Raw genomic sequence first — 27,805 nt, 5'->3', positions numbered from 1 at the left:
GTCTATGGGATGGGGCGTGACAGCCATCACGCCCCCTCCCATAGATTTGCATTGAGGGGGCGGGGAGTGATGTCATGAGGGGCGGGGCTATGACATCACGAGCTCCCGACGCCGGCTCCAGCATTCGGAACAGTTTGTTCCAAACGCTGAGCAGCGGAGTACCCCTTTAAGGGATTCTGCATCACTTTATTTACAGTTTTGGTGATTTTATATTCTTTTCCAGTTCAGACTTCAATAAATGTACTCCTTGTCATTTGCTGTATATAGTGAGAACAGGCCAGTGATCTAGGGAGTGCTTACTAAAGGATCAAATAAGAAAACTACGTGATTTGTAAGGCTACTAAACCTCTCCCTCCCTCTGGAATTCATAACTTAGAGGAAAAAGAGACTGTACTTACGAATACTGCGTAAGAAGTTCCAAATTATTATTCATGTTGATTGGATGTTTCTCACCTAGTTGAAACAGCTTTTCTAAGGCCTCATAAATGAAAATGATGCAGATGAGAGCCGCAAATGCTTCCTCAGTAAACCGTGTAATGTAACACACCAGGGAACTTGCATCAGTGGCCACCAGGACAATACAATTAAAAGCCGTCCACAGACCTATGCTCGCTCTTAGCGAGAGGTACGACAGCCCATATTCCCTAGGAGAGGAAAGAAAATCATTGAATTCAGGTATTTTATTTCATTTCAGCCACAGGTGTATACAATACAGCAGCCAGCCTTCACAGCCACTTGAGACAGAATGGTTTGTTCTAAGGAACTCACTGAATCCCATCATGGTACTGTAATAGGACATCAGTGCCAAAACTGGGCCTTGCCAGGAGCTTCATGATGTGGGTTTTTATGGCCAAGCAGCTACACCCAAGCCTTACACCACCAAGAACCAAGCCGAATGTTGTATGGAATGGTGGACAGTACAGTGCCTCCACTGGTGTCTGGGGCAGTAGAAACTTGTTGGGGTGATAGGTCACATTTCTTTATCTGGGATCTGATGGATGACTCTGGGTTTGGCCTGACTGCATTGTACAAACTGTAAACTGTAAATGGATAATACTATGGGCTTTTACTTCAGGGGTCGGCCTAGGCCCCTTAGTTACTGTGAATATATAAACCAATACAAAGAGACACAGAAAGTCGGCACTGATTAACCTTCGCTTCTACTGCACACCTGAACAGTCCTCGTCAGTGCAATGGGATCACAAATCCTTTTTCTACAAAAACTGTGGTGCTCAACCTTCAGAGTGCAGGCAATGCAACCACAAGTAGTAATGAAAGTAGTCGGGTGGCACTCACGGTTCGGTGAACAGGATCTTCTTTATTCGGTAAGGTGCCTAAGCATACAGTGGGGCGCTTGGATCAGCAGTGTACAGACAACAGCTATTTCGTGCCGCTCCCGGCGCTTCTTCAGGTCACCTTGAGGTGACTTGAAGAAGCGCCGGGAGTGGCGTGAAATAGCTGTTGTCTGTACACTGCTGATCCAAGCGCCCCGCTGTATGCTTATACACCTTACCGAACAAAGAAGATCCTGTTCACCGAACCATGAGTGCCACCCGGCTACTTTCATTACTACTGTAAATATATATCTTAATGCTTTAGCATACCAAAAATTGCAGCTATCTTTGTGGGAAATGTTTGGGTGTGGCTCTTTTCTGTTCCAGCACGGCACAAAGCGAGGTCCATAAAGGCTTGGTTGGATGAGTTTGGTGAAAAAGAACTTACCTAGTCTGGGCAGAGCCCTGACCTCAACCCCATTAACCCCTTAACGCAGAATGACGGGTATACCCGTCATTCACATAATTGCAGCTGCTGCTGCATCCCAGTGGCTGAACTTTTCACCTTCGGTTGTCTCCGGCAGGTGAGAAGTTCAGCTTAACCCCGTCGTGCTGGATGCCGCATTTATACGGCGGATAACGCGATACCTTGCGCATTCCGCCGTATAAAGGCGGCGTTCATTGTGCACGCTCCCACATTGCTGATCGAGTTAATTAGCTAAAGTCCCGGGGTGTCCGGCAGGAGACCACTCCCGCCCGACACCTCGGGACCCCATTTGATTAACGCGATCAGCGATCGGGTGTGTAGGAGCGGCAGGGGGTGGGCGGCGTTGTGTGTGTGGTGGATGCGCGGTGATCCGGGTGTCCGGCAGCGGCGATCCGGAGGTCTGGCAGCGGCGATGGCGGGGGTAAGTGCCCCCGCCGTCGCCGCTGCCCGACCTCTGCCCACATGTGGAAGTCTGGGGAGAGCGGGGATCTTACTGGCCGGTGAGTGATGCTCCAGATGTTGCAAAACTACAACTCCCTGCATGCCCAGACAGGCATTGGCTGTCTGGGCATGCTGGGAGTTGTAGTTTAGCAACATCTGGAGGACCACTGTTTGGAGTCCACTGTGTAGTGGTCGCCAAACTGTGATCCTACAGATGTTGCAAAACTACAACTCCCAGCATGCCCAGACTGTCTGGACATGCTGGGAGTTGTAGTTTTGCAACATCTGGAGGACCACTGTTTGGAGTCCACTGTGTAGTGGTCGCCAAACTGTGATCCTACAGATGTTGCAAAACTACAACTCCCAGCATGCCCAGACTGTCTGGACATGCTGGGAGTTGTAGTTTTGCAACATCTGAAAAACCACTGTTTGGAGACCACTGTGTAGTGGTCGCCAAACTGTGATCCTTCAGATGTTGCAAAACTACAACTTCCAGCATGCTCAGACAGCCAATGCCTGTCTGGGCATGCTGGGAGTTGTAGTTTTGCAAGATCTTGAGGATCTCAGTTTGGAGACCACTACCCAGTGGTCTCCAAACAGTCGTTCTCCAGATGTTGCAAAACTACAACTCCCAGCATGCCCGGCTGCAAACGGCTGTCTGGGCATGCTAGGAGTTGTAGTTGTGTGCATTCAGCTGTTGCAAAACTACATCTCTCAGCATGCCCAGACAGCCAATTGCTGGAGGACCACCGTTTGGAGATCAGTGTGCAGTAGTCTCTAAACTGTAGCCCTCCAAATGTTGCAAAACTGCAAATCCCAGCATGCCCAAACAGCTGTCTCGGCATGCTGGGAATTGTAGTTGCGTACCTCCAGCTGTTTCATAACTACATCTCCCAGCATGCCCTTCGGCAATGAGTACATGCTGGGAGTTGTAGTTTTGCAACAGCTGGAGGCACCCTAGTTGGAAAGTACTGAATTAGGTAACAGAACCTAACTGATGGTTTTCCAACCAGTGTGCCTCCAGCTGTTGCAAAAGTAGTTTTGAAACAGCTGGAGGTTTGCCCCCCCCCGACTGTGAACATACAGGGTACATTCACACAGGCGGGTTTACAGTAAGTTTCCTGCTTCAAGTTTGAGCTGCGGCAAATTTTGTAAACCCATCAGTGCGAATGTACCCTAAAAACACTACACTACACTAACACATAATAAAGGGTAAAACACAACATATACACCCCCTTACACTGTCCCTCCAATAAAAACAAAAAACATATCGTACGGCAGTGTCAGGCCCAAGGCCTGATTATTAAAATCCTATATGTGTATTATAATTATAACTGTGTGATGTATTATCCAAGCCATGGGTGAGAGGTCATTCAGACTGTGTTTTGTGTATTGCATTTATTGTGGGGTCTGGCTATTTGTTTGTATCTCCTTTGAAGTCATGCACTCTGGTCTCATCATATAATCAAAGAGATAAGGGGTCAGGAAGAGAGAAGACCCCTTGGTGGGATCAGAGGGAAGGGGGGAATGGAGTCTCCCTCCCAAGAGAGCAGATATGATATTTAAACAATGCTAGACTCAGGGTGTTCAAGGCTGTGCAACAAGCTGACAAGACCATCCTAAGAACAGCTGGAACTCTCTCATGGACAGATACCATCATGCAGTAAGAACTTCATCTTTTGTTTTCTGAACTTGTCTTGCAAAACTCTTTTATATATTTTTATACCTGTATGTCATTTGTTCCTGTATTTTTATATATTTAGCACTGTGATACCTTTTATCAGATTAAATGTTTAATTAATCAGCTCTGGTCTTTGATCTCTAAATATATGAGCTCACCTTTCTGAAGGCAGGTCTGGAAAAAAACGTTTATCTAAGGGTTTATTTGGTGACTTGCTGGGACTAGTAGTGGATACCCAGAGGTCTGGCGGCTTTAACCCTTGCACCATCACACTTTCTTTAGCATCTTAGCTGGACCGATAGGGTGTGATCGTGACAGGCAGTGTTTCCAAAACAGAGCCTCCAGCTGTTGCAAAACAACAACTCCCAGCATTTCTGGACAGCCACTGACTGTCCAGGCATGCTGGGAGTTTAGCAACAGCTGGAGGCACCTTCTTTGGGAATCGCTGGCATAGAATACCCCTATGTCCACCCCTATGCAATCCCTAATTTAGTTCTCAAATGCGCATGGAGCTCTCTCACTTCGGAGCCCAGTCGTATTTCAAGGAAACAGTTTAGGGCCAAATATGGGGTATTTCCATACTCGGGAGAAATTGCACTACAAATTTTGGGGGGCTTTTTCTCCTTTTACCCCTTATGAAAAGGAAAAGTTGGGGGCTACACCAGCTTGTTAGTATAAAAAAATAAAACATTTTACACTAACATACTGGTGTTAGACCCCCAAAATTTGTAACGCAATTTCTCCTGAGTACGGAAATACCCCATATGTGGGCGTAAAATGCTCTGCGGGTGCACAACATGGCTCAGGAGTGAGAGCGCACCATGTACATTTGAGGCCTAAATTGGTGATTTGCACAGGGGTGGCTGATTTTACAGCGGTTCTGACATAAACGCAAAAAAATAAATACCCACATGTGACCCCATTTTGGAAACTACACCCCTCACGGAACGTAACAAGGGGTATAGTGAGCTTTAACACCCCACAGGTGTTTTACGAATATACGTTAAAGTTTGATGGGAAAATGAAGAAAAAACTTTTTTTTCACAAAAATGCTGGTGTTACCCTAAATTTTTCATTTTCACAAGGGAAAATAGGAAAAAAGCCCCAAAAAATTTGTAACCCCATATATGGATGTAAAGTGCCAGAACAATGGAACCCCCCAAATGTGACCCCATTTTGGAAATTACACCCCTTACGGAATGTAACAAGGGGTGCAGTGAGCATTTACGCCACACAGGGGTCTGACAGATTTTTGGAACAGTGGTCCGTAAAAATGAAAACATTTTTTTTTCATTTGCACAGCCCACTGTTCCAAGGATCTGTCAAAAGCCAGTGGGGTGTAAATGGTCACTGCACCCCTTATTAAATTCTGTGGGGAATGTAGTTTCCAAAATGGGGTCACATGTGGGGGATCCACTGTTCTGACACTTTACATCCATATATGGGGTATGTTCTTACTCAGAAGAAATGGGGTTACAAATTTTTTGGCTGTGTAAATGCACATGGCCCCTGACTTCTATTCCAACCAAATTCTCTCTTCATAAGCTCAATGACGCTCCTTCTCTTCTGAGCATTGTAATGCGCCAGCAGAGCACTTTTAGTCCACACATGGAGTATTTCCATACTCAGAAGAAATGGGGTTACAAATTTTGGGGGCCATTTTCTCCTATTATTCCTTGTAGAAATGTAAAATTTGGGGAAAAATTAGCATTTTAGTGAGAAAAAAAATACATTGATTTACACGTCCAACTTTAACGAAAAGTCGTCAAACACCTGTGGAGTGTTAAGGCTCACTGGACCCCTTGTTATGTTCCCTGAGGGGTGTAGTTTCCAAAATAGTATGCCATGTGGGGGTTTTCTTGCTGTTCTGGCATCATAGGGGCTTCCTAAATGTGACATGCCCCCCAAAAAACATTTCAGAAAAATTCACTCTCCAAAATCCTATTGTCGCTCCTTCCCTTCTGAGCCCTCTAGTGCACCCACAGAACACTTGACATACACATATGAGGTATTTCCTTACTTGAGAGAAATTGGGTTACAAATTTTAGGAAGATTTTTCTCCTTTTACCCCTTGTAAAAATTCAAAAACTGGGTCTACAAGAACATGCGAGTGGAAAAAAGGAAGATTTTGAATTTTCTCCTTCACTTTGCTGCTATTCCTGTGAAACACCTAAAGGGTTAACACACTTACTGAATGTCATTTTGAATACTTTGATGGGTGCAGTCTTTATAATGTTGTAATTTATGGGGTATTTCTAATATGAAGACCCCTCAAATCCACTTCAAAACTGAACTGGTCCCTTAAAAATTCAGATTTTGAAAATTTTGTGAAAAATTGGAAAATTGCTGCTATACTTTGAAGCCTCTGATGTCGTCCAAAAGTAACAACATGTCAACTTAATGACGCAAACACAAAGTAGACATATTGTATATGTGAATCAATATATAATTTATTTGGGATTTCCATTTTCCTTATAAGCAGAGAGTTTCAAAGTTAAAAAAAAATGCAAAATTTTCAAATTTTTCATGAAATTTTTGAATTTTTCACCAAGAAATTATGCAAGTATTGACGAAATTTTACCACTAACATAAAGTAGAATATGTCACGAAAAAACTATCTCGGAATCAGAATGAAAGGTAAAAGCATCCCAGAGTTATTAATGCTTAAAGTGACAGTGGTCAGATTTGGAAAAAAAGGCCTGCGTCTTTAAGGTGAAAATGGGTACTCTGGTGGAATTTTTTTTTTTTTTTTTAAATCAACTGGTGCCAGAAAGTTAAACAGATTTGTAAATTACTTCTAATAAAAAATATGAATCCTTCCAGTACATATTAGCTGCTGAATACTACAGATGAAATTCTTTTCTTTTTGGAACACAGAGCTCTCTGCTTACATCATGACCACAGTGCTCTCTGTTGACATCTCTGTCCATTTTAAGAACTGTCCAGAGTAGGAGAAAATCCCCATAGCAAATATATGCTTCTCTGGTCAGTTCCTAAAATGGACAGAGATGTCAGCAGAGAGCACTGTGCTCATGATTCAGCAGAGAGCACTGTGTTCCAAAAAGAAAAGAATTTCCTCTGTAGTATTCAGCAGCTAATAATTACTGGAAAGATTGAGATTTTTTAATAGAAGTAATTTACAAATCTGTTTAACTTTCTGGCACCAGCTGATTTAAAAGAAAAAAAAAAGTTTTTCATCGGAGTACCCCTTTAAACATCTTTAGGAGGAACCAGACAGAGTTTCTGAGCCAGGATATCCTAAAAGCTCCTGTATGTGTAATGTGTAGGTGTCCCAATACTTTTGTCCATACTGTACAAATGGATAGACATCGATATATAGATATATCTATCTATAGTCCAGCAAAAAAAAAAAGGCAGTGGCACTCCAAATTCAGTGAAAAAAATGGGTCTTTATACACCTCAAAGTGCAGCGACGTTTCGACGGTCTCTCACCGTCATTTTCAAGCATCAAGTGTAACAACAAGTGAGTATTTATGGCCACGCAGGGCATGGCCATAAATACTCACTTGTTGCTACACTCAGGGGCGGACATATCACTTGTTCAGCCGGTTCAGCTGCACAGGGGCCCAGCGTGTTAGGGGGCCCACCTAGTAGCCCAGGTCACAGCCTGGGCCTCACAGTTTGGGCCCCTGCAGGGCCCCCTGCCAGTACTTCATACTAAATGCTGCAGCAACAGGTCCCGGACCTGCCGCTGACAGCAGTAATTTACCTTTAAACCGGCCGGGTGAGACAGACAGGCCAGGGGCTGATGGGAACAGACGTGCCCCGCGCAGGCACGCACGTCTGTTCCAAGCCCCTGATGTCACGTGTCATGGCCTCTGACCCCGGCAGAAGCGACAGGAGCAGCAAACCCTCCCGCCTCACACGGCCACATCGCTGAGCAGATAAGGTGAGGAGAGCGACGGTCGGGTGCAGGGCGTGGGGGAGGGGATTGTAATGATGAAGAAGAGGACAGGAGGGGTGTTGAAGAGGTTGGTGGTGTAATGATAAGGAGGATTGGGGGTCTGGGAGAGCGTAGTGTTGATAAGGAGGACCAGAAGGGGGGTCAGGGGTGTAGTGATTAGGGGGTTTAATGTTGATGAGAAGGGCTGGGGGGGTGTCAGCTGTGTAATACTGATGAGGTGCTTAAGGTATATGGGGTGATGAGGAGACTGAGGATGGAGTTCGTGGGGTGTATGGGGGTGATGAGGATGGAGTGCATGGGGTGATGAGGATGGAGTGCATGGGGTGTATGGGGTAATGAGGATGGAGTGCATGGGGTGTATGGGGTGATGAGGAGACTGAGGATGGAGTGCATGGGGTGATGAGGAGACTGAGGATGGAGTGCATGGGGCGATGAGGAGACTGAGGATGGAGTGCATGGGTTGTATGGGGTGATGAAGATGGAGTGCATGGGGTGTATTGGGTGATGAGGAGACTGAGGATGGAGTGCATGGGGTGATGAGGAGACTGAGGATGGAGTGCATGGGGTGATGAGGAGACTGAGGATGGAGTGCATGGGGTGATGAGGAGACTGAGGATGGAGTGCATGGGTTGTATGGGGTGATGAAGATGGAGTGCATGGGGTGTATTGGGTGATGAGGAGACTGAGGATGGAGTGCATGGGGTGATGAGGAGACTGAGGATGGAGTGCATGGGGTGATGAGGAGACTGAGGATTGAGTGCATGGGGTGTATGGGGTGATGAGGAGACTGAGGATGGAGTGCATGGGGTGAGGAGGAGACTGAGGATGGAGTGCGTGGGATGTATGGGGTGATGCGGAGACTGAGGATGGGGTGCGTGGGGTGAGGAGGAGACTGAGGATGGAGTGCATGGGGTGATGAGGAGACTGAGGATTGAGTGCATGGGGTGTATGGGGTGATGAGGAGACTGAGGATGGAGTGCATGGGGTGAGGAGGAGACTGAGGATGGAGTGCGTGGGATGTATGGGGTGATGCGGAGACTGAGGATGGGGTGCGTGGGGTGAGGAGGAGACTGAGGATGGAGTGCATGGGGTGATGAGGAGACTGAGGATGGAGTGCATGGGGTGTATGGGGTGATGAGGAGACTGAGGATGGAGTGCATGGGGTGATGAGGAGACTGAGGACGGGGTGCATGGGGTGATGAGGGGACTGAGGATGGGGTGCGTGGGGTGTATGGGGTGATTAGGAGACTGAAGATGGGGTGTGTGGGGTGTATGAGGTGATGAGGAGACCGAGGATGGGTTTTGTGGGGTGTATGGGGTGATGAGACTGAAGATGGGGTGTATGGGGTGATGAGGAGACTGAGGATGGGGTATATGGGGGTGATGAGGAGACCGAGGATGGGTTGTGTGGGGTGTATGGGGTGATGAGACTGAGGATGGGGTGCGTGGGGTGATGATTAGACTGAGAATGGGTTGTGTGGGGTGTATGGGGGGATGAGACTGAGGATGGGGTGCGTGGGGTGTATGGGGGAGATAAGGAGACTGAGGATGGGTTGCGTGGGGTGTATGGGGTGATGAGGAGACTGAGGATGGAGTGCATGGGGTGTATGGGGTGATTCAGTGGTGTATCATGGTTGGCAGTATTATATTGATAGAGTACAGTGGTTGGCAGTATTATATTCAGGGGTACAGTGGTTGGCAGTATTATATTCAGGGGTACAGTATTTGGCAGTAAAGACAACAGAGAAGACGTCACTCAGGTCAATGATATCATTGTGTATTTTCCTAACTGTCCCATCAGAGCTGTAGTCACTGATATCATTGTGTAGTCTCCTGACTGTCCCATCAGCTGTAGTCACTTCAGACATGATGGGAGTTGCAGCTTTCCAACATCTCGGGAGCCACTTGAACCAAGGTGATTTGTGGGGGTCCCATGAGTCAGACCCCCACCATAAAAATGGGCTGTTTATTTTAAAATGCCTGGGCCTATTTTTGGTCCCAGTCTGGCCCTGCCTGTAAGTCACTTCTATCACTAAGGATAAGAAGCCAAGGAACCAGGGGGTGCCAAGGGGTGTCGTGCTAAGTCCAGGGGTGCGAATGTAAAGGGGAGCACTGCCCTCTGCCTCCCAGCTAGATACGGGTCAGGCTGACCTGGGGGAGTACTCACTGGGCCGCACACTGAGAGGGACAGGGGCCACCCGGAGCCCACCTCAGGAGCCGTTCCATCCACCTGTGGTGGACAAGGCAAGTGGCGACACTACACACGCGGGGTAAGTGGAGGCCCTCCGGTGGGGTCTAGGTACATGAGGGGGCCCAGTGCTGTGGGGGGGGCCAGGCACATTCTTTGCACAGGGGCCCTCTGCTGTCTGTGTCCGCCCCTGGTTACACTTAATGTTTGAGACTGACGAAACGTCACTGCACGTTGGAGTGAATGAAGACCCATTTTTTTCACTGAATTTGGAGTGCCACTGCCTTTTTTTGCTGGACTGCGTATGTACGGATCCTGAACCGGGACCCGGGCATGCTGCCACCCGTGCATTGTTCATGAGGAGTGCTGCTTTCCTTTGGAATATATATCTATCTATAGATATACAGATAGATAAACAGATAGAATAAATAAAAATAAATAAAGATAGATAGATAGCAAAATAGATAGATAGCAAAAAATAACGGAAGAGCAGCACAACCAAAAATAAAAAATAGTAGGCGCAAGCAGCTAGTTGGCCCTGGTTGAAGGCCCAAATCCAGATAGAGTAACAAGAGATGTCCGCAACACTCAAAAAATTGTGAACAAAATATAAGTGGCTTTATTCAATATCACAAATACAGGAGCTGCTGTATTTGTGATATGGAATAAAGCCACTTATATTTTTTCACAATTTTTTGAGTGTTGCGGACATCTCTTGTTACTCTAGATAGACAGATAGATAGATAGTCAGACAGACAGACAGACAGATAGATAGATAGATAGATAGATGAGATAGATATGAGATAGATAGATATGAGATAAATAGATAGATAGATATGAGATAGATAGATAGATATGAGATAGATAGATATGAGATAGATAGATAGATAGATAGATATAGACAGATAAATTACAGATGTTATACCAGTAAAATAGTAATTACTTACTTGCAAAACTTAAACAAAATCTTTTCAAACACCAACACCGGTCCTGTACTTCCCAGAATGGTAAGAGGTTGTCCACCAAACAGGGAAAATGCTATCCCGGTCATTGAGGCTCCAAACAAAGATTCTATTGCACTCTAGGCAGAGTAGAATGAAGCACATAAAGGTTTACTGGTCAACTCAATAAGCAAAACAGCAAAAGAAATAGCATACACTATAACTGTATAAGGTACAACACCTACTATACGACCTTCAGTTGCCTCTCCGAGAAGACCACCGAATGTGATAACAGGAGACATGCATGCACAGTACAGGAACAGAAATGAAGCTAAACATTGCAGGCTAAAAGCATCCCTGAAGTCACTCAAGAAGAACGGAACTTTCCTCTTGACATCTAAGACCAAGCCCCCAAACAGCCTAGAAGGAAGAAAGAGTATAAAGCCAGGAACTGGAAAGCTTTAATAATGGGTTGACCACTATTAGAATACAATTAATACTGTTTGTATATTGAATTCAATAAGCCCCCTTGTGACAATTGCATAAAGCTGGAATGTATCATTTATCTTGTCTATACAAGGAATTTGAAGCTTTAAAGAGGTACTCCCCTGGAAAACATTTTTTTTTTTTTTAATCACCTGGTGCCAGAAAGTTAAACAGATTTGTAAATTACTTCTATTTAAACATCTTAATCCTTCCAGTACTTATCAGCTGCTGTTATGATCCACAGAAGTTCTCTTCTTTTTTAATTTCCTTTCTGCCTAACCACAGTGCTCTCTGCTGACCCCTCTGTCCATTTTAGGAACTGTCAAGAGCAGGAGAGGAGGTTTGCTATGGGGATTTGGTTCTAATCTGGACAGTTCCTGACATGAACAGAGGTGTCAGCAGAGAGCACTGTGGTCAGACTGGAAAGAACTACACAACTTCCTCTGGAGCATGCAGCAGCTAGAAGGGTTAAGATTTTTAAATAGAAATCATTTACAAATTTGTTTAACTTTCTTTTGATTTAAAAAAAAAAAAATGTTTTCCAGTGGAGTACCACTTTAAATCAGAAAAAAAAAACAGATTGCCCATCGTTGCAGTAAGTATGAAATGAGTCAAATCACAATAAAATAGTGTTCTATGGTGGACTGTAACTTTTTAGGAGCAGTTAAGGGCAATAAAAATGCATGTGTACCCTAACAAAATGGTGGACGTCTTAATCGACTTCCACAGGGTAGGCATACTAGGGCTATTGTGAGTTACAACACTCATCCCCTATAGACTGGATAGGGGGTAAGTGTTAGACCAGTGGGACCCCTGCGATTTTGAGAACGGGGCCCGAGTTTTTGGTACAAATGATTCTCCAAAGACAGTCGAGCACTGTACTCAGCTATTTACAGCAGCTCTACAGACAATGGAGCAGTGGCATGCATTCGCAACTCACCTTTCCATTCAAAATTAAGACAGGACCCATTCTTAAGATTGCAGTGAATCTCAGCAGTAGGACCCATGTGATCTGACAACTATCCCTTATCCACAGGATAAATGCTGTAACTTGGAATACCCCTATAACTTATGAAAATCTTTTTGGAGTAAGGGAGAACTGGGAGAACATACAAACTGTATGCTAATGTTTGATCCTGGTCAGATTCTAACTCACAACTCCCACACTACATGGCATCTGTGCAAGGTGCTGAACTACCCTAAATAATACAAAATGAAATTGAACCAACCTTCCAGTCCTTTGTAGCTCAGGGCCGCTGTGACCCTCATGTTCTTCTGCCTCCCCTAATGCTGCTGTACCATTAGGCACACCTGGAGTTTTTCTCTTTTCCTACATGGAATTGCAAAATGATAGGCTGGAATTATTGAAGGACCATTTCATTATAAAAGGACTAGTTTCAAATTGGTGTTTAGTGTTTTTTACCCTGCCTATTTTAAGCTGTCTATACCCATAAAATAGCTGTCAGCCGAATGCTCAGCCGGCCAAGACAGCTATCCCTCGTGATCCCTCCAAACACATAAACACTCGGCTTGGCCAAGCGTTCGTGTTTTGATTAAAGAGCGGAGGAATAAGCTGCAACCAGACTCCTCCGTTCTGCCTCCACACCCCTTTGGTATCAGCTGATATCTCAAAAGGTTTTAAAATTCAATATATCCAATCTTTCTCCAATGTCGGAAGTCAGTCCCATCAAAATTGGTGGGTTAAGCGACATTTTGGTTATGTGTATGGAAGTCAAGAGCCCTAGGGGCTTCACTTAGCAAAAGTAAGAGCATTGTGTTTACTTCAGATGATAAAGACGAGAGAAATCGAAAAGTATGTGTCCTACACCTAGAAAAAATGCATTTAACTGTTAGAGAATAGGCACTACAGCTTCTTAGTACACTATGTGAATAACACCATAGGCCAGACGACCATATAGAACCAACTGACCATGAAGAAGAACATACTGTTGATTTCAAAGTGGATTCTACTGTAGTTTCCTTCACTGAATTACACCAGATTGTTGTGTCACAGATAGCTAAAGCTTATCCCACACATTTAGCATTGTCCTAATGTGCTCTTATGCCAGCCACAAAGCTGATAATGCAATCCTGAGAGTTGTTACCATATTGCTGCCTCTACTAATATATATATATATATATATATAACCAACACCACCTTCTGCACAGGATCCCAGCCCGCCTATGTTAGAAGTCACTTAATACCAGCAGTACAACTGTTGAGTAGTAAAACATGGTTTTTAAAATGATGTGATTTTTTTATGTTGATTAATTGATGGTAATAGGAAAAACATACTCCTAAGAAGTACATGTATAAGCTGCTAAAAGGATGTTACATGTTGCCCAAATATTTGTACTGTCAGGATTTAGCAACATAACTTTGGCCCTATTAAGGTAGGCCAGGAGTTGGACCCCCAACCTTAGGGTCACATTTTGGAGATCTGTGATGAATAAAAAAAAAGCTTGTCCCTCTACGTGGCTGATAGAAAATCTGGAATTGAAAAGCACAGACAAGCTTTTTTATAGGTAGACTGGCGCAACTCACTTGTGATGGGACGCTTTTTGGTGGTTCAATGCGGATTGATGGGTCCCATTCCCCTGGAGGCAGAACTGTAACTTGGTCAAGAAATTCATCTACTCCAGACACCAAATCATTACGATCTTTAGCTTTGTACGCAACATCATGAAATACCTGTTATAGAAAAGGGAACATTGTGAACTTTTAATGGAACTGACTGAAAACTAAAAAACAATTATCAACCATGTTTTTTAAGCATTTTTTAAGATGGTTGACGCATTTTGAATCAGATGTTCCTTTATCGCAAAGGATCAGCTGATCCAAAATCGGTCAACCATCTTGTGTTTCTACCAGTGCTCATTGTTTTATGTAATTTTCACAAGTTGTAAAGTTTTACCTTGCTGCAATAAAGAGACAATTTTAGAGTGCCTGGTTGTGGATTTTCTGTATTAACAAGTAGGTAACACTGTATAGCATAGACTGTGTAACACTCCAGAGACAATAGTAAAAATGTAAACAGCTATTGCTTGGAGTGGAGTCTCCCAACCCAGAGATAAAGTCCAAATTTTGGGGTTGCAGCCAAATGGAGAATCCATTGGTGTCTTCTTGAAGGCTGCTCCTGCAGGTACTTTATGTGGACACTCAGGTCCAAGTCAGTAGATGTTGTAACCCATGTGGGAACTTTAACAGCAAAAGACTTACATTGAATTATGTGGTTATGCATGTGGTGAATAATTTATTATCCTGGTTCCTGGGTTGGACATGACAAGCAATGCCTGAAATCTGAGCATACAAGTAGGTTAAAGAAACAGATCCGGAGATAAAACCTCCAACCAGGGGATCATGTTTAGGGCGCTCCCTTTTTGACTCTTTATGTCACTTGAAGTTACATTTATTTTAGATATCTAGCTGTAACATAAGCCACAGTAGCGATGTGACTCGGTTAAGCCAAATGTCCAAGTGCTTTTGGGAATATGGGGAAAAACAGAATTGGTCAACTTCTCACAGGATGAGAAAGCATGGTAGCTTTAAAGGAGATTTCCAAGAGTTTTATATTGATTATCCTTAGGATAATTTATCAGATCAATGGGGGTCCAACTCCTAGCACCCCTGACTGAATGGGCACCTGAATGGGAGGGACTGCAATACCGAGTACAAGAGATATTAAAAAAAAAAAATGTATGGAGCTGTGCCTGGTACAAAATGCACAGCCTTGATATGAGCATGAGTTGACTAGGGTGCCAGGAGTGGCCCCACCTAATCACGCGCTAATACAGTAGAATCTCCCAATAGCGGACACTCACAAGGAATAAAAAAGTGTTGACTATTGGGAGATGTCCCCTATTGGGAAAAAAGGCTTAAACGTCTTTCTAAATGACGGAATACTGTACTGTACTCACTGCAGAGTGTAATTAACTATAAAACACAATAAAAAGCTTAATAGAAATAAATAATTTTGCACTGTAATAAGGCTTTAAAAAAAATCTCAACAATATAATTAATTAGGAAAAGTAATGCCAAATCCTTCCCCCATTCCCTCATCCCCTGTTCTTCTTACTTCTTACCTAGCCAGCAGGCAGTGATGAGTGACGCTCCTCTGCGCTTCACTCAGTGATGGCCGTGAGCAGCGGTGCCTGCCAGCAGTGACAAGTGATGCTCCATACTGCCGCTGACCTCAGTGAGTGAGGCGCAGCATCATTGGTCACTTCGGACAGCCGCCACTGCTCACTGCCGTTACTGTCCTTACTGAGTGAAGCGCAGAGGAGTGTCACTCATCATTGGCTGCTGGCCAGGTAAGAAGTAAGAAGAACAGGAGGATGAGGGAATAGGGTAATGATTTGGCATGGGGTGTGCTGGGGCTGCTACAGGGGGGTTCATCAGGGGCCAGGGCCCCCTGGGAGCCTGGGCCACTTACTGAGGTATTGGCTGTACTCCCCTGACGGCGGCCCTGTGTACAAGGTAGGGCGGCACATAAGCCTGGTTGTCCTCTATTGAAGTGGAGTGTTTTGTCCCCTATTGTGAGTGTTTTGTCCCCTATTGGGTGTGTCTACAACCGCTATTGGGAATGTCCCCTATTCGGAGGGTGCAAATACATTAAGTCTTATGGGACTCTGCCTGCTTACTATATAGTCTCCCCTACATGTATTAACCTATTCAGAACAGAACAAATTGCCAATGTTTTAGCAGTGAATAAACAAGTAATACTCGATTTCTCTTTCCGTAAAAGCTTGAGATGCAGAAAATAATTCAATACTAAGTGCTGATTGACAAAAAGGACCCAGATTCGAAGAATAGCTATATCTAACCTTCACTGTGACAATGAAGGACAGTTCAGTATATACAGCAGCTTTAGGGACAGCCGCCTTCAATGTGCTTGTCATCCATTATCAGTGAGAATCATTCTTCACCTATTTAGAGCAGGGTACATCACATCTTCAGAATGATTCATCCATTTCCATAAGGAGCTGGTAGTCTAGTACAGAATGTCTGTGTTCTACTTCCATAAACCGAATAGACACATCCATTTCCACAAAAATAAATTGTTTCGAATAATGAGAAACAGTGAAGAATGCTTCTCTAACACCTTAACCTTGATAGGGTAGCAAGCATTTTACTTGACTTTATTTTGAAGCCCCCTGATGACTTGAGAAATGTTTTTCGTTTTCCACGGTGGCCTTTTCAATGGAATCAGCTCCATGTAATACTACATTTGTCCATTAGTGGCTGCTGCCGAAAAAAAAGTCATAAGCTGATTGCCCAGGTAACATTCTTTTAAAAAACAATAATTTCTATGGAGGTTTGGCACACAGGTTTGACGTTGTGCTCGCAGACAAACAGGCTTTAAATAAGGAAGAAGAAAATACCCCACGTGCCACAAATAATAAGTACATTCTCTCCCAGCACGTACGAGTGATAAGTCAGGGTCTAAACACTTAGGGGGAGATTTATCAAGCTATTCCCATCATTATTTTTGCTTTAAAAAGGCGTGTTGTTGCGCATTGTTTGTCATTTGCGCCTTTTTTGTATATGTCATTTTAGCAAAAACGACTGTGAGAAGCCGAATTTTGTTTTGACTTAGGCTGTGGAAGATATTTACTATATGCGTCTTTTAAATTTAGGCGCATCATTTGGCGCATATCCTTCAAAAAATGCGCAGATCTAGACCTGGGTGGAGGCAACCTTTGCAAAACATCGCCAAAACCAACGTACACAGTTTAGTGCATTGATATGCTGTAATAACCCTAGGTTGAGTGTGTGAGGTTTTTTAATTTAAATTTTTTTTTGGTTAATTTTAGATTAAAATACATTTGTTTCATCATTTTTTTTTCCTGCGTCTAAAGGGTTAATAGCGCGTGGCACCATGATCAGTGCTGCGCGCTATTAGCCACGGGTCCCGTCCACGCCGTGGCCCCGCGTTATAGATCGGGAGCAGACTCATGACGTACAGATGCGTCATGGGTCCTTAAGGGGTTAAACTAATTTAAATTCTTAACAAAATTCATGATGTACAGATATACATGTTAAAATTTGTAAATTAAACAATAAACTTACAAATGAGCCCAGACCATTTTAACTTAATTTAATATTGTCCCATCCTTGCATTTCCTATTTTACTGTAATCTGAATTTTAGATTTTTTACTCTTGCTGAGTTGTTTAAAAATTCAAAAAATGGTTTATATTCTCCATAAGCAAAGTTCATTAACCCCTTTTACTCTCTAAATGTGCTAATACTAGCCTTTAACCTTTGTAAAATACTAAGTCATTTTTTTTTATTAGATACTGATTCACTTTTTTTCCCCGGCATATAAAAATTAGCAAAATAACTTATAGAAAGGTTAGCCAAACAACATATTTGATTGCGTACAAATGAATATATGTGTCAATTGATTAATTTGGTTAACTTTAGCTACCCTTACTCAATTTTAAATAATCATGTAAAACATCATCTGCAACAGAAGAAATACTAATTTTTGTTGTAAAAAAATATTTTAAAAATAAAAATTGTATTCAAGATGGGAATTTACTTAAGCAATTTGGTTAAATGCAAGGCAAATAATTAATGTATCTATAAATCCAAAGAGTAATGTGCAAAGCTGTTACTCATCAAAACTGACATCACTGTGCAAGACAAACTGGTTTTGGCGGCTTCCTGTGAGTTCTGAGGTAAAAAAAAAGCGCAATATTTATCAATATAAAGCGCAATATATAGTTTGTGCGCCTTTTTGATAAATTTTGCGCAAGGACGACAAAAACAACGCAGCAAAAAAGGTCATTAAAAAGTGGCTTCTCAAAGACAATATTGATATATCTCCCCCTTAGACCCCAAGAGATCAATGTTTTTGACATGTCTCTAATACACTGCAAAGGTTTTTTTTAAGGTGACAGTGCCTTTTTTATATTTAAGAGCCTGTAAAACTGCTTTACATGTGGTTCCTACTGTATTCTTCCATTGTAGCCCAGTCATTCAATTTCTAATAAAGGGTTATGCTGTAGATAAAACTTTTACAGGACTTGGGACACTTTAAACATTTTAAAGAAAACAGTGTTGACATGTGTCCGAACCTATAGGGTTAAGGTTCTGACAGGTTCTTTGTTGTTTTTTGTTGCTGGGTTACGCCTGGCTGTCTGGACTGGTCAGCTGACCTTGACTGGAGCACCTGCTCTGGCTCCATATAAGCTGGCAGTCTACTCCCAGTCTTTGCCTGCTAAAGAGCTCAGTTTGTACTCCTAGCTAGCTTTCTACTGTATCTGCAATATCTGGCATTTTGATCCTTTGGCTCCGCTCTCTGACTCTAATCTGGTATCAGCGATTTTGTACTTTGACAACTCCTGGTTTTGGACGCGGATAGTGGACTTTGACTGAGTGTTTTAGGTTTGCTTCTGTTAATCTGTCTGTTCCCTACTGTACCTTGACCTGTGTCAGTATTATTGTTTTTTATTATTGTTTACTATCCCTGTCTAGAGAGGGACTGTCACCATGGTTACGAACCCGTTGCCTTGGGCGAGTACATAGGTAGGCAGGGATAGGGGAGTGGACGAGAATAGTGTGCACTTCTTTCCTGCCCAGTCGTGACAACATGTGAGGGAAAGTAGGAGAAATGGTGAGTGTTGGTATAATGGCAGCTGCAGGGGATCTGGCAGGTGATTATGCTTTCTTTCCTATTTTTGAAGCACCTCAAGTCCACTCAAAAAACAAAATGTATCACCAGAATAACCCTTTAATATAAAAAGGTTTTCTACTTTGGATTCCTTGACCACAACCTGATGACAAAGTGTTTCTTTCCTGACACCGTAAATGATCACCTGTATTTGTGGAAACCTTGGCAGTAAGTATATAATTTCTCTGCAACGCCACCAGAGGAAAAATGAAGCATTACTCAGTCCCTATTTAAATGGTTGGATTGTCTGTGTGATGCAGGGCAGAACAAGTCCTCCAAGGAGAGACTCTCTTTTAACCTCTCTCCACTTAGGCCAAGAGATAAGTATCCTGAACAGGGTATCCCCAAACTATGAATTCCTTAAAGGGGTACTCCGGTGCTTAGACATCTTATCCCCTATTCAAAGGATAGGGGATAAGATGCCTGATCGCGGGAGTTCCACCGCTGGGGACCCCCGTGATCTTGCACGCGGCACCCCGTTTGTAATCAGTCCCTGGAGCGTGTTCATTCTGGGTCTGATTACCGGCGACCTCACAGCCGGGGGCGTGTGACATCACGACTCCGCCCCCGTGTGACGTCATGCTCCGCCCCTCAATGCAAGCCTACGGGAGGGGGCGTGACAGCTATCAGCCCCCTCCCATAGGCTTGCATTGGGGGGGAGAGCGTGACATCACACGGGGGCGGAGGCTTGACGTAACACGCCGCAGGCCGTGTGGTCACCGGTAATCAGACCAGGAGCGAACACGCTCCGCGGACTGATTACAAACGGGGTGCTGCGTGCAAGATCCCGGGGGTCCCCAGCGGCGGGGATATAATAACATTTATACACAGAGGTCAATGGTTTCAAAAGTATCTAAATAATAGTTACCTCGTCTGTCATCAATGTGGCTATTGACCGTCCAATCTCATGATACTGCTGTCCCTTTCCTAGTGGCCCCAGAAGTATGAACAAAAATCTGCAAAAGAGGTAAAAAATCAAATCCTTTAGACAAGTAAAATCTGGAACTTAAAGAGATTGAAAACTTTTTTTATTTATTTTTTATTAATTTTTTATTTTATGTTATTTACATATTATAGATATTGTATGTTATACCTTGATGGAATGGGGACTTCTGTAAGACCAGAAAGCAAGACAGCAGGAGAAAGCCGAACAAAAGCAACTACAGCGCGGTCTAAGAATTCCAGTTCACCAACTAAGATGTTTGATGCCTCCGCTCCGGGGGGGATCTTTTTCATGAAATGCAAATCAAACTGTATTGGGGGTAGAAAGGAAAAATAAAACAAATTATATATAATCTACATAACATTTAATGCCTCTAGTCACGTTTCTACAGCAGTTTAATAGCGGTACTTTTACTGGAACAACTAGCCAACGATTTGTACAATGATCCAGTTTCTTTTGTTTCTTATTTACTCTTGAATTTAGTTTTACACTTTAAACATATAAATAAACTCCGGATGTTGTAACTTCCTTATATCTGTACTTTAGTATAGAGCTGTATATACAATTCTTAAGGCTTCAGAGCTGAAACATCTCAGCATTCCTTACTGGCCACTTCAAATAGCTTATTCAGTTATATTTTTCCACTCCCCTATACTAATGTACACTCAGCCCGGCTAAGTGTCCATGCACTCTGAATTTCAAGAAGGGTTAAAGTGCCTCCTTTTCTGCCTCCTCTGCCATTTTCCTTGAGAACAAAAGGGCTGGGAGCGCTGAATCCTTCTCTTCCCCGACAGCTACTGGGAGCGGGAAGTGTCAGGAAGCCATCACAGTACACATTAGATAGAGGGCCACACTGATTTAGTGACTTACAATAAAGACTGTGTGTCAGGCCCAGGCCTGAGTATTAAATCATATATGTGTATTATAATTGTACTTTGTGTAATGTATTATCCAGGACATGGGTGAGGGGTTATTCAGACGGTGTGTCCCTTTTGTGTATTGCATTTTTATTAGGGGCCTGGCTGGTTGTTTGTTTGAAGTCAAGGGCTCCTTTGAGGCGGCAGGATGTAAGGAGTCTCTGGCCCCATATGTGAGATAACAGATGCCCCCTGGGGGGATCAGAGGGGAGGGGGTAGTGGAGCTTCCCTCCAAAAAACAAGCAGATATAATATTTAACAATGCTAGAGTCAGTGTGTTCAATGCTGTGGAACAAGCTGACACGACCATCCTAAGAACAGCTGGAACTCTCTCATAGACTGCTAATATCATCATGCTGTAAGAACTTCATTTTTGCTTTCTGAACTTGCTAAACTCTTTTATATATTTTTGTAACTGTATGTCATTTGCCTCTGTATTTTTATATATTTAGCACTGTGATACCTTTTTATCAGATTAAATGTTTAATTAATCAGCTCTGGTCTTTGATCTCTAAATATATGAGCTCACCTTTCTGAAGACAGCTCGGGTGAAACACGTTTATCTAAGGGTTAATTTGGTGACTTGCTGGGACTAGTAGTGGATACCCAGAGGTGTGGCGGCTTTAACCCTTGCACCATCACACTCTCTCTAGCGTCTTGGCTGGGCCGATAGGGTGTGATCGTGACACTGCGTTCACATTGCAATTGTGCCATCCGTGGCATGTATATATCAACAGACTGTCAAAATGACATACTGACATATAGGTGCACAGAGAGGCACGTGCCACCTGGTGATATGCCAAATGTATATGTGTCTTTACGCGGACTCAAACGTGTAGTGTGCTATGCAGATGAGGCAATACACATATACATTTCTGAAATGCCCTGAAACGTAGTTGACTATATTCTGTCATTAAAGGGGTACTCCGCCATATTCTGTCATTAAAGGGGTACCCTTTCTGTCATTAAAGGGGTACCCCTTTAAAGCGGTACTCCGGTTGACATTTTTTCTAATCCATTGGTGCTAGACAGTTATACAGATTTGTAAATTACTTCGATATAAAAAATCTTAATCCTTCCAGTACTTATCAGCTGCTGTATACTACAGAGGAAGTTGTGTAGATCTTTCCGGTCTGACCACAGTGCTCTGTGCTGCCACCTGTCCTGTCCATGTCAGGAACTGTCCAGAGCAGGAGAGGTTTGCTATAGGGATTTGTTCCTGCTTTGGACAGTTTCTGACATGGACAGAGGTGTCAGCTCTCTGTGCACTGTGGTGAGACCGAAGAGAACTATACAACTTCCTCTGGAGCATACAGCAGCTGATAAGTACTGGAAGGATTAAGATTTTAATTTAAAAGTGATTTACAAATCTGTATAACTTTTTAGCACCAGTTGATTTTAAAATAATTGTTTTCCACCAGACTACCCCTTTAACCCCTTGGGGACGGAGGGTTTTTCCGTTTTTGCACTTTTGTTTTTTCCTCCTTACCATTTAAAAATCATAACCCTTTCCATTTTGCACCTAAGAATCCATATGATGGCTTTTTTTGTGTGCCACCAATTCTACTTTGTAATGACATCAGTAATTTTACCCAAAAATCTACGGCGAAACGGAAAGAAAAATCATTGTGCGACAAAATTGAAGAAAAAATGCCATTTTGTAAATTTTGGGGGCTTCCGTTTCTACGCAGTAAAATTTTCAGTAAAAATGACACCTTATCTTTATTCTGTAGGTCCATACGATTAAAATGATGCCCTACTTATATAGGTATGATTTTGTCGCACTTCTGGAAAAAATCATAACTACATGCAGGAAAATTTATACGTTTAAAATTGTAATCTTCTGACCCCTATAACTTTTTTATTTTTCCGTGTTCGGGGTGGTATGGGCTCATTTTTTGCGCCGTGATCTGAAGTTTTTAGCGGTACCATTTATGTATTGATCAAACCTTTTGATCACTTCTTATAAATTTTCTCATGATATAAAAAGTGACCATAAATACGCTTTTTTGGACTTTGGAATTTTTTTGCGCGTACGCCATTGAACGTGCAGTTTAACGGACATTTCTGCATGCAGCAATACCACATATGTTTATTTTATTTACACAGTTTTTCTTTTAAATGGGAAAAGGGGGGTGATTCAAACTTTTATTAGGGAAGGGGTTAAATGATCTTTATTAACTTTTTTTTTTCACTTTATTTTTTGCAATGTTATAGCTCCCATAGGGGGCTATAACATTGCACACACTGATCTTTTACATTGATCAGTGGTTTCTCAAAGGAAACCATTGATCAATGATTCTGCCGCTTGACTGCTCATGCCTGGATCTCGGGCACTGAACTATCATTCGGCAATCGGACAGCGAGGAGGCAGGTAGGGACCCTCCTGCTGTCCTGTAAGCTGTCGGGATGCTGCGATTTCACTGCAGCGATCCCGAACAGTCCCCTGAGTTAACAGGCAATGGTTTACTTTCTCTGTAGAAGTGGTGTTCAACTTTGAACGCCGCATCTAAAGGGTTAATAGTGAGCGGCACCGCGATCAGTGCTGCACGCTATTAGCCACGTTGCTAGATGCCGGGGCCGTCGTGGCCCCGCATTATAGACAGGGAGGGGGCTGAGGGCGTCCCCAACAGGCTAAAGTTAAAGGGGTATTCCAGGAATGTTTTTTTTATTTGACTATGCTACAGGGGCTGCAAAGTTAGTGTAATTCATAATATAGTGTCTGTACCTGTGTGTGACGGTTTTCTCACAATACTTCTTTGATTTTCACCCCAATATTTATTTTTATCAGCATACAAAATTACTGTTGTGTCAGATTTTTCCCAGGTTGCAATGCGGCCGAGACAGGGAGCCTGTCTGCTTCAATGGGTGGAGGGATCGCTTGGTGGGAGAGAGATCAATCTGAAACTAATGCAACAGCTGTAGGCACCCTGATTGAAAACCACAGGTCTTTTGAATGGATGAAGCTCATTTATGTTTCAATGGGTGGGGTGGCTGATGTGTGGGAGGGAGGAAAATGGAATTATGGGATTTGTAGTCAAAAAAAGGAAACACAAACAGGAAATACCAGTTCACAAAAAGCTAGCCACATTGTTATGGTAATCTCACAACATAGCCATTTAGCCCCAAGAGAAGCGAAGATCCTTCCTAAGCATGTCCATTACTGTCTGCTAGGTACATACTAAAATCACCTTATGGTGGATAACCCTTTTAATTGGGTCTAAGCCTGTCCATGCACATATGCATTGGCATCCCATTTTATGACATATGCAGTGGTCCCGCAACATACGATGGTAATTGGTTCCAGGCGGACCATCGTTTATTGAAACCCTTGTATGTTGAGGGATTCGTACCATGGATCATACTCACATGTCCCCACTGCTCCAGCCTGTCAGTTCACCACTCCTATGCTGCCGTATCACTACATCGCCGCTGCCGTGCGCCTTCGCTCTCCAAGCTGCCGCTCACGCCGCCTCTATTGGGCGATGAGACGGTGTGAGCGGTGACGTGATGATGGCGATGAAGAGTGAAGGCAGAGGGCAGCGGCAGCAGAGGACCGGCGAAATGACGGGCCAGAGCGGCGGCGACATGTAAGTATCATTAATCGGGGCACATGGGGCTCATTAAACGGGTATCCAGCGGTAGCTGAAGCAGTCAGTACTGCCAGATAGCCGTTTTTTGCGATGGCCCCGACACACAGAAGCATTGTATGTTGATGCTGACTATATATACTTAAGGAATCTTATAAGGAATAATAATAATAAGGAAGGAATCTTCTCCACTGTTGATCTGACCCCACTATCTCAACCTAGATGATCCTATTAGCCTCAAATAGGGGTCCAGTCTCGGTTCTTACTTTCTTCCTTACCCTGCCTTTCTTACATTTTTTTTTTTTAAATCAACTGGTGTCAGAAAGTTAAACAAATTTGTAAATTACTTCTATTTAAAAATCTTAATCCTTCTAGTACTTATCAGCTGCTATATGCTCCACAGGAAGTTATTTTCTTTTTAAATTTCCTTTCTGTCTGGCCACAGTGCTCTCTGCTGACACCTCTGTCCATTTTAGAATCTGTCCAGAGTAGGACCAAATCCCCATAGCAAACCTCTCCTGCTCTGGACAGTTCCTAAAATGGACAGAGGTGTCAGCAGAGAGCACTGTAGTCAGACAGAAAGGAAACTCAAAAAGAACAGAACTTCCTGTGGAGCATATAATAGCTGATAAGTACTGGAAGGATTATGATTTTTTAAATAGAAGTAATTTACAAATCTGTTTAACTTTCTGGCACCAATTGAATTAAAAAAAAATGTTTGCCAGCAGAGTACCCCTTTAAGCTGACCATACACAAACAATAGCTGTCGGCCAAATGCACATTTGGCCAACACAGCAATCTCTCCTGTACCCTCCAGGCATATGAATGCTCGGCTCGGGCAGAGGCATAAGAACAGAATCTGCAGTTGAAATTCAAGATGCCCGATACATCTTAAGAGGCCCCTAAATATTAGGTGGTTGGCAGGTCCCATTGAAGTTGACAAGTTCAATTGACATGGCTAATGTTTTTGGGAGGCTGTACTTCCCATAATTACTATTACTATGACTGTAATGAAGGTGTTTTTTTTTTTCATTAAAAGAGGAAACATTCTTACATAAATTTTTCCTACAGAGAAAACATGAATATTAAGGCCATATTTCTCCCTTAAAAATTCTAATAATTACCATCAGTGATGCACAGTCATGTTTAATTGAATATGAAATACATAATACTCTAATATTATTACAGAGGCGTCATCATCCCAGCCAAAAATAACCATTAAAGTTCAAGAGAGCATGGAAGCAGACGTGACACTGACCAGATTCCCAGATCTACTATAAGAATGGACATTATGTTTAGTATGCTCCATCAGCCATCTGTTTACTTAGATACCAGCACACATTCTGTGTTAGCATTTACAACATTATCCATGCAAATTTAGCTGGCATCTCCCCAGAGTTTGTGAATACGGCACCAGAGATTTCATTATTTTGTCAAATATTTATACATGTGGTTGTCACGATGCCGGCTGGCAGGTAGTGGACCCTCTGTGCCAGAGAGGGATTGGCGTGGACCATGCTAGTGGACCGGTTCTAAGCCACTACTGGTTTTCACCAGAGCCCGCCGCAAAGCGGGATGGTCTTGCTGCGGCGGTAGTGACCAGGTCGTATCCACTAGCAACGGCTCACCTCTCTGGCTGCTGAAGATAGGCGCGGTACAAGGGAGTAGGCAGAAGCAAGGTCGGACGTAGCAGAAGGTCGGGGCAGGCAGCAAGGATCGTAGTCAGGGGCAACGGCAGAAGGTCTGGAAACACTGGCAAGGGACACACAAGGAACGCTTTCACTGGCACTAAGGCAACAAGATCCGGCAAGGGAGTGCAAGGGAAGTGAGGTAATATAGGGAGTGCACAGGTGATAACCCTAATTGGAACCACTGCGCCAATCAGCGGCGCAGTGGCCCTTTAAATCGCAGAGACCCGGCGCGCGCGCGCCCTAGGGAGCGGGGCCGCGCGCGCCGGGACAGAACAGACGGGGAGCGAGTCAGGTAGGGGAGCCGGGGTGCGCATCGCGAGCGGGCGCTACCCGCATCGCGAATCGCATCCCGGCTAGCAGCAGGATCGCAGCGCCCCGGGTCAGAGGACGTGACCGGGGCGCTGCAGCGGAGGAGGTGAAGCGAGCGCTCCGGGGAGGAGCGGGAACCCGGAGCGCTCGGCGTAACAGTACCCCCCCCCTTGGGTCTCCCCCTCTTCTTGGAGCCTGAGAACCTGAGGAGCAGACTTTTGTCAAGGATGTTGTCCTCAGGTTCCCAGGATCTCTCTTCAGGACCACAACCCTCCCAGTCTACTAAAAAAAAATTTTTCCCTCTGACCTTTTTGGCAGCCAAAATCTCCTTGACCGAGAAGACGTCCGAGGAGCCGGAAACAGGAGTGGGAGGAACAGATTTGGGAGAAAAACGGTTGAGGATGAGTGGTTTGAGAAGAGAGACGTGAAAGGCATTAGGGATACGAAGAGAAGGAGGAAGAAGAAGTTTATAAGAGACAGGATTAATTTGACACAAAATTTTGAAAGGACCAAGATAGCGTGGTCCCAACTTGTAGCTAGGGACACGGAAGCGGACATATTTAGCGGAGAGCCATACCTTGTCTCCAGGGGAAAAAACGGGGGGAGCTCTTCTTTTCTTATCCGCGAACCTCTTCATGCGTGAAGAAGCCTGTAAGAGAGAATTTTGGGTCTCTCTCCATATAATGGAAAGGTCACGAGAAATTTCATCCACAGCGGGCAGACCAGAGGGCAAGGGGGTAGGGAGGGGGGGAAGAGGGTGACGGCCGTACACCACGAAAAATGGGGATTTGGAGGAAGATTCAGAGACCCTGAAGTTATACGAGAATTCGGCCCATGGAAGGAGATCTGCCCAGTCATCCTGGCGGGAGGAAACAAAATGTCGCAAATAATCACCCAGGATCTGGTTAATTCTTTCTACTTGTCCATTGGACTGGGGATGATATGCAGAGGAAAAATTTAATTTAATCTTGAGTTGTTTACAGAGAGCTCTCCAGAATTTAGACACGAATTGGACCCCTCTATCCGAGACAATCTGCGTAGGCAACCCGTGAAGACGAAAAATGTGTACAAAAAATTGTTTAGCCAACTGAGGCGCAGAAGGAAGACCAGGAAGAGGAATGAAATGTGCCATTTTGGAGAATCGATCAACGACCACCCAAATAACGGTGTTGCCACGGGAAGGGGGTAAATCAGTAATAAAATCCATACCAATCAGAGACCAAGGCTGTTCGGGGACAGGCAGAGGATGAAGAA

The 27,805-nt window shown here is 43.8% G+C and overlaps 1 protein-coding gene across 4 annotated transcripts in view; it reads right to left on the bottom strand.

The window, feature by feature from the left end:
- The window catches only part of SLC4A10 (solute carrier family 4 member 10), a 309,487-nt gene that overhangs the window by 63,113 nt on the left and 218,569 nt on the right, over positions 1-27,805 (bottom strand). For all 4 annotated transcript variants that reach the window (XM_056535524.1, XM_056535523.1, XM_056535526.1 and 1 more), the window contains exons 8-14: positions 20,195-20,352; positions 19,970-20,057; positions 13,969-14,115; positions 12,653-12,753; positions 11,183-11,357; positions 10,944-11,077; positions 399-644 (exon numbers count right to left, since the gene is read on the bottom strand). In XM_056535524.1, coding sequence (XP_056391499.1) covers positions 399-644; positions 10,944-11,077; positions 11,183-11,357; positions 12,653-12,753; positions 13,969-14,115; positions 19,970-20,057; positions 20,195-20,352 — 1,049 coding nt within the window. The remainder of the gene's footprint in view (positions 1-398; positions 645-10,943; positions 11,078-11,182; positions 11,358-12,652; positions 12,754-13,968; positions 14,116-19,969; positions 20,058-20,194; positions 20,353-27,805) is intronic.

This window comes from Hyla sarda, chromosome 8 (assembly GCF_029499605.1).
Source record: "Hyla sarda isolate aHylSar1 chromosome 8, aHylSar1.hap1, whole genome shotgun sequence".
NCBI classification, from domain to species: domain Eukaryota; kingdom Metazoa; phylum Chordata; class Amphibia; order Anura; family Hylidae; genus Hyla; species Hyla sarda.
The sequence above is the reverse complement of the archived record's forward strand: the minus strand, read 5'-3'. Positions and strand labels throughout refer to the sequence as shown.